At 44.7% G+C, this 8149-nt stretch overlaps 1 protein-coding gene across 1 annotated transcript; it reads left to right on the forward strand.

The window, feature by feature from the left end:
- Positions 1-1145: 1145 nt before the first annotated feature.
- Positions 1146-8018, forward strand: slc19a3a (solute carrier family 19 member 3a; the record flags this gene model as incomplete). Its single annotated transcript, XM_084064637.1, has 8 exons — positions 1146-1292; positions 1803-2038; positions 2568-2796; positions 3278-3475; positions 6526-6604; positions 7275-7467; positions 7609-7750; positions 7866-8018. 8 exons carry the CDS (start codon positions 1146-1148, stop codon positions 8016-8018), a joined length of 1377 nt encoding a protein of 458 aa, XP_083920763.1.
- Positions 8019-8149: the final 131 nt, after the last annotated feature.

The raw sequence follows: 8149 nt of genomic DNA on the forward strand, positions 1-8149 counted from the left end.
TGCAACCAATCTCTTAGCAAAATACAGGTGCACGATTCCCGGTGAAGCCGGTCATTTTGACATATGCCAATAAATTGGGAAAAATAAACTGTGGGAGGAGTAGCGGCCCGAAAAAAAGTTTATCTAGAAAGAATAAAGTTTATCTATAACAATAGTCTGGTTGCCCATTCGGGCAACCACACTTATAATAATAAAGTCGGTAAAGTACTATAGTCTAGTGTCGGTAGAGTACTATGATTAGTGTGGTTGCCCATTCGGGCAACCACACTAATCATATGTCTAATAAAAAAACATGTGGGTTTTATTTTGACGTGGACAACCAGAAGTGTTATTTGTTTTTATAGTACGCCTTGAGAGTGAGAATGTGTAGACTACTATACACCAAGTTGGTATTTTCAAAACGCTGCCAACCTCTGTTCACCGTTTCACAACGTAGGTAAATGCCTCTTGGAATACGCCTATCAATTCTCGCGTCCATTTATGAATGATATTCTTTACATTAAACAATTGTATTTCGTTGGTAGTACGTTTCCAAATTGAAAGCGATTGAACACTGTTTTATTAACAATGATTAATCACAGTAATTCCTATGACAGCCCTAGTCTAAAACTATGTCTGCACTGCCTCCATGTGTCATCTGTGTATAAAGCACACCATCTCTACATTTGAAAAGTGAACATTAGCTTCATGCAATTCTGTACTCTATACACTCTATCTATAGCTCTTACTATCTGAATGGAGCTTAAACCTTTGTTTAAAAGTATTTCTTTCTTTTACAAAAACATACAGTATCACTCGTTGTTTAAGCAACTTAATCACCTTCATGTAAAATTTATGACAGCCATATCTCATCTTGAGCAGGAATGTCAATGCGACCCAGGTCACATTGACCTTTGAGCAGGTTGTTGATTCACAAACCAAGGAGAAATGATGTAAGCAGTAGCCTCGTTCCCAGCCTTTACTCTTCTGCAAAGAGAAAGCACTGGGAAGTAAGCAGTGGGACACACAGACACACACGCACGCACACACACACACACACACACACACACACACACACACACACACACACACACACAGTTTAGATAGAACCATAGGCGAGCAAGCTGTCCCTAGCCTCAGAAGAGGCAGATGGTGCTGAGGTTCAGATGGAGGCTGTGAAGAGGTGGAAGGCAGGCTGGGGTTATCCCACCACCCTGCTGTGTATCTACGGCTTCTTGAGCACCATTAAACCCCTGGAACCCTTTCTCATCCCCTACCTGACAGGACCGGACAAGAACCTAACAACACAGCAGGTACTACAGCCTTAAAGTTTGTTCATTCTTTTTTTACAACCTGTGCAAAGGAAACCAAGTAATAGTCAGCTTAATAGTTCTGGTCATTAATCACTGCACTGGAACTCCAGCATCCTTATGCTGGGGGGAACTTTTGGCAAAAATAGCAGATCTACAAGCTCGTACCTCGTGTCGAGCTTGTAGAATGGCTATTTTGGGATTTTGGAAGAGAAAAAAGCACAAGTATAGTTGCAACTCAGTTCCGTTTTGCTAAGTATAGATTGTTCAAGTGGTTAAAACAAAGAAAGTGCTATCATGTTTACACTGTTAGTTTCACAGCATCTACAAAACATTTCAAATGTACAAAACACTTTACCAATGAGTCTACTGATGTCTGTGTACTTGACGAGTCAAACCTCTTTTATTGACAGCTTGATAGAGGTCACATCAGCGTGATTTAAAGATTTGCATTATTTCCCTTTTAACATATGTCTTGCTTTACACACACTGGCATCTCTGTGATATCCTCAGGTGAACAATCAGATTCTCCCAGTATGGACGTACTCCTACCTCCTGGTGCTGGTGCCAGTGTTCCTCCTCACAGACTGGCTGCGCTACAAGCCGGTGGTGATGCTCCAGTGTGTCAGCCTGGCGGTCACCACCGCCATGCTGCTGTGGCTGCGAGGCGTAGCGGCCATGCAGGCCATGCAGTTCTTCTATGGTGTTGTGACAGCTAGCGAAGTGGCTTATTTCTCCTACATCTACAGGTGAGTATGAGTGTGTGTTGTCCTGTGAGCAGCACTGCTGAAAAGTCACGAGATCAGGTCAGGACACTTTGTCAGTGCTTTGGATAAATGCATCTAGAGCAGTGGTTCTTCTCAACCAGGGGTCCGGGGACCACCAGTGGTCCTTTGGGGGGGGGGGCGGGGGGGGCAAAAAAAGGTTGAAAACCACTGATCTAGAAAGTGCTTATTGTACTTTTCCATGCATTTATCCCGAGATACAGATTCATATTTACAGAGGTAAAGGTATAGTTTATTTGTTTTTGTAAAAAAAAAAGAAAACCTCTATTTAAAACCCGCTCTATAGCAATGATTACTAGTGGACTATAGAGCTTTAACTTTTTAACTAAAATATATCACTTACATCTACAATGTAAGCTACAATCTACAGAAAAACCAAGTGTAGTTGACCTACTCACCAATCATTGCAGTGACTCCTCTCATGATGTATGTTTTTTTCTGTGGATTCGCATCCAGAAAGTACCATAATAACATTCAATTCATTACATTACAGTGTGGTGGAGGTGGACAAGTACAGGAAGGCTACGTCGTACTGTCGCAGTGTCCAACTCCTGGGCTACACCGTTGGCTCTGTGATTGGCCAGCTGATGGTCAGCTTCAACCTCATGTCCTATCATCGCATCCTGGTGTTCACACTGGTCCTCACCGCCATGGCTCTGCTCACTTCCTGCCTCCTGCCCATGCCACAGAAGAGCATGTTCTTCCACCGCAAGCCACCACCAGTGGTGGAAGAAGTACTCACATTTCTTACTTCAGTAAAAGTAGCATGACCACCATATGGAAATACTCTGCTGCAAGTCAAAGTCCTGTATTCAAAGATTTTGAAATATACTTAAAATACCAAAAGTAAAAGTACTCGAAACCTTTCAAAAATAGCAGATCTACAAGCTCACAAAGTGTGGCGGATGCGTTGTGAGCTTGTAGATCCGGCTATTTTCGAAAGTATAAAGTGGTTTAATTGGTTTTATGTTAAGAATCTAAATTCACTAAAAGTTTTTAAATAACTGTAGTGGATTAAAAAGTACAATATTTGCCTCTGAGATGTAGTGGAGTACAAGCATTAAGTACTGAAAAATGGACAAGTAAAGTAAAAGAACCTTTTTCCTCCTCTGGCCACCACCACAGGTTCCAGGGAAGTGTGTCGATGGAAGAGACGGAGGCGCGACGGAGGAAATAAACAACCCAAACGTATCCTGGGAAGAGACAGGGGGAGGACCGTGTGAAAGGGCAGTAGGAGGAAGGGAAGGGCAGGTGAACCGGGGGGCACAGGGTTGTGGCCGGGTCCTACTCCAGCTGGGGAGAGATTTCCGCCAGTGCTACACCTCCCGCCAACTGCTCTACTGGTCACTGTGGTGGGCACTGGCCACCTGCGGGTACAACCAGACCGTCAACTATGTACAGGTCAGTGGTCCAAAATAAATGCCACACTGAACAACAGGGTGACATCCGATTAACCCATTCAATCCAGGGAACGCATCTCTGTCATTTTCATTTCTTTGGCAATTCAACTTTTTTTTTTTTGAAAAATGTGTGCAAATCTTTTAATATGTATACTGACGTACGCTAAACAAGCGCTGCCGTGCGCACAATGCAAACGAGCCCAAAGGCGCGCCAAAATCAGCCGACCATTGCTTAGACACAAAGTCAGACCTGGCAACGCAGCCTACGCCAATCATGTGTGAGAGATCTACAAGCTATGGGGCAGAGACGCCACCGTATCTTAGCAACAACTACAGCGCTCACTCTCATTGGTCGTGTCACGCCAAGAGCAGTCTCCAGACAATGGCATCGCAGACAGCTTGCTGTTACTGCTGTAGCCATCACAGGCAGTTGCAGCACGACGGACAGGGCGCTGTGCTAGCTGCCATGTCGCTAACGCTAACCTGGTTGTCATGCCTGCAGCGGCTGTGCAATCACTTTGTCAACAATGCACGTTCGTGTGGTGAATGTCTATATTGCTGCTCAGTTCGTCCATTGTAGATGGTGTATGTTTGTGTGTGTCTTCTGGAGAACTATGTCGCTCCACAGCAACTACAGTAACTAACGTAATGGCAGGACCGCCCCGTGCAACAGATGTTAGGCTGCATTATGGTCATGTAGTAATTTCAGATAATTTCGCTCCGATTAGAGCAGTGTTTATCAACCCTTTCACGCCGCCCCCCCCCCCCCCCCAATACACGTACTTGATCTGGGACCCCCCCATTCTGTTTGACTCCGTTCCACAAGTAAATATTGTGAAAATAGCCGATCTACAAGCTCCAAACGCCTCACGTTCAGAGGCTTTGTAAGCTTGGAGATCGGCTATTTTCTACATGATTGCCTCTTTCTTACATTCTTTGCCAATGTGGCCCATGTTTTCATAGCATAGTTTATTGACTACTTCTGTTGCAGAAATGGCCATTTCCTTTACTTTCGGTTTTTTATTGTCTCCGCCAGGCCGAAAGGCATGGCGCAACACTATGTTTCACCCCCTGTCCGTCCGTCTGTGATAGCTAATCTCTCACATCGTTGACTTGATCGCAGCAAAATAACAGCCCGCTGTGGAGAGTCAGTGAGAGCTAGACTGAGAGAACGAGAGCAATCCATGGTCTCGAAGGGCGGATCCAAACCCAGGCGCCCGGAGCAGGCGCGTCCTCCGATTGCTTCACCAATCTATGTCCCCGCCTCCCCCCCCTCCCCCCTCCCCCCCCCCCGGTCTGTGCACGGAGCAGGCTGACGTCACCAAATTTAGAGCGACGCCCCTCTGCACTCTGAATGGTTAGGAGATAACAAGCTTCAAAGACCATCGTTCCTGCATCGTTCCCCCAGACTTTTTTCTTTTGTAACAAAAAAAAATGGCTGGGTTTCCGAGGCTAGTGAGAGCTGGATAAACGACGTAAAATGTGTCAAAAGGAGTCTGTACGGCTGTCGATAAATGAACACATGACGTTGGTGGGAGAGCAGATATTGTGTCTTTTGGACAAACAGCAGCGTGGTGCTGATGTTTGTTGTGTGAAGCAGCTTAATGTCAGAGTGTTTGTGTTGGAGCGCCTCAGTGCGGCTGCAGAGTTCATGTGCAACCTCTTCCAGAGAGACACAGAGACACTAGAAACTCTGCTGGGGAAAAAAAACACTGCTGGCCATTGACTTTCCTATGGACATTGATCTACACACTGCAGGTATATCTGCTACACACACAACATCAAACTACACACTGCAGGTATGATGCAGCGTTTGCATTACAGCCAGCATGCCAGCGTAGTTCCCATATGGTTTCAAGGTGGGCTAAACCATATGGACCCCATGTCAGCAATGTCAGCGGCATCCACTTCAGTCCCAACTGCGATGCCCATGCAGGCTATAAGTAGCTTCTACCTGGCCCTTAGGTGGGCCCCAACTAGCCATGTTTATGTGGGACCAAGGCGGGTCCTAACTGGGTTTGCCCATGCAGGCTTTAACTGGGTTCTACCTGGGCCCTAGGTGTACCCTAACCAACCACAGTGCAGTGCCCATCGCTCCAATTGTTGTGACGTCAGGGCTCTCAATACTGCACATTGGTGGAGGAGGAGGGGCCGCAGGGCGACCGCACACATCGCTGAACCAATGGTAGCCCACGGATGTTTCCTCTGTGGATTTACAATCTGCCCCTCTATGCCACATATCATCCGCACTACAGGGTCTTCACTGACCGAGCCACGGCCCCACTGACCCTCATGACGCTACGCCACTTAAACGTGCGGCAGCATGCGCTGGGTTGCCAGGTTTGCACAGCCTGCGCCAGAAACAAGCAACCACCTTCATGACAAAAAAAAAAACACCGAAATGGTCCGCAATGTTCCAGGGGTGTCCCCGCGCGTCCCAACACTCCACAGGGGGTCAGTGGACCATCAGGGGGTCCGCGGACCCCCTGTGGACCCCCTGAAACATAACAAATATTATTTCTTCAAATTTTTCCCTTTTTCAAAAAATAATTTCCACAGTTTCACTCCCGCGATTTGGGTCCCCCAATATACACACGGCTGGGCCCCGTGCGCGGCTGGGGTTGAGGGGGGCGTAGCCCCCCGAAACTCTAGTACTATATATATGTTTTAAAGCCAACATTTTTAACTCCGATCTGTGCTTCTGGGGGTACCTGGAACAACATATTTTGAGATGGGGGTCCACGGCCAAATACATATCATTTTAGGGGTCCTTGACATGGAAAATGTGGAGCACCACTGATATAGCAACATACCTTTTTTTTTTTTTTAAACAGTTAGGATTTAGAAGACATTTGTAGAATATATATTCAAAGATTTGCACACATTTTCATGATTTTTCAAAAATAAATAGCACCGAGTGCCACGCTATGAGCTTGTAGATCTGCTATTTATTTTTGAATAGCCAAAGAAATCTAAAATGACACATACATTCGCGGTCTTAAAGGGTTAAAACACTTAAAAGTCTCAAATCCCTAAAATACTTTAATGCAGCTGCTGTGGGAGCATGTGCAGCCTTACCAGAACGTTACCATCTACAACGGAGGCGTAGAGGCTGTGTCCAATCTGTTTGGTAAGTAATGGCCATCTACTGCAACACTGCATACGAAAACTAAATAATGGTTGCACATTAACCCAGCTTTTGGGGGTTCCCTGGAAGAATACATTTTCAGATGGGGGGTCCGCGGCCAAATACATATAATTTTGGGGGTCCTCGACATGAAAAAGGTTTTGAGCACCACTGATGTAGAAACATACGTTTTTTTTTAGATTTTTTTAGGATTTAGAAGACCTTTGAAGAATCCCTAGAAGTAAAGATTTGAATTAAAATGTTCGCTTTGAATAATATATATATTCAAAGATTTGCAACAAAAAAAAATCACTATTTTTCAAAAATAGCAGATCTACAAGCTCATAGTGCGGCACTCAGTGCCACGCTATGAGCTTGTAGATCTGCTATTTTTTAATAGCCAAAGAAATCTAAAAATAACAATAACTTTCCCAGTCTTAATGGGTTAATGCTGCTACCAACAGAGCTGGCTTGTTGCTTTTGTTGACAATAACATGGTTGGTGTCATTTGGTCTGTCTAGATTAGAAACTTGCTGACTAAGTATAATGGCTATGTTGACCACTTTTGTCAAGTTGTTACCACTTATCAGAATGTTTTTTTATTCCTCAGTTGACATTAAAATATGAGCTGCTTATGTGTTTTTTTATGTTTAACCCTGTGTGTTCCTTGCAGGTGCTACAACAGCCTATGGTATAGGATTCATGCAGGTGAACTGGGCCCAGTGGGGAGAGTTGACCCTGGGTGGTTTCTCTGGGCTTGGGGCAGCCACACTCTTCCTCATGACTTTTACAGGCAACATCTGGGCCTGCTACACTGGATATGTCATTTTCAAGTGTGTGTACATGCTTCTGATCACTATAGCAATGTAAGTGTGTCATCAGACGTAGTTCATATAGGCTGAACATGTACTGTAAATGTGCAGGCTAAATATGGAAAGACCTTCACATTTTGGCCCTTTCACTGTATTTCATTTTAACAGTTTAACGATCACTCCCTTATTCCTCAGGTTCCAAATTGCAGCCGATCTGTCAATGGAAAGATATGCACTAATATTTGGAGCTAATAACTTTGGGGCATTGGTCCTTCAGACAATCATCACCTCCGTTGTGGTGGACAGTGGAGGACTTGGCCTGGCCATCATACCTCAGGTCAGTTGCCTGTTCAGGGAGAGCACATTTTGTAACTCTACTATAATAAGTACAGCTACAATTATTTGAATGTTTTTTTGTCTTCCCCCCCCCCCCCCCCCCCCTTTTTTTGCAGTTCATCATATATGCCAGCTACTTTACTGTCATCGCCATTGTATTTTCTCTGCGTGGAGTGTTCACTATTTGGAAAGTGCGGAAAAACCACAAAAAGACAACTAGTGACAAGAAGAACCTGTGTTCACCAGATTACCTTGAAAGCAAATTCTGAATACAGAAGGGAACCTTCCACTGTAATGCAATATTTATATTTGAGTAACTTCTGTTCAGTAAATTGAATGCAACAGCATAAATTGCTTTTATATTAAAAAACCTTTTCACAACTGGAACTGTACATGTGTC

The sequence above is a fragment of the Gymnoscopelus microlampas genome (assembly GCF_963454915.1).
Source record: "Gymnoscopelus microlampas genome assembly, chromosome: 8".
NCBI lineage: Eukaryota > Metazoa > Chordata > Actinopteri > Myctophiformes > Myctophidae > Gymnoscopelus > Gymnoscopelus microlampas.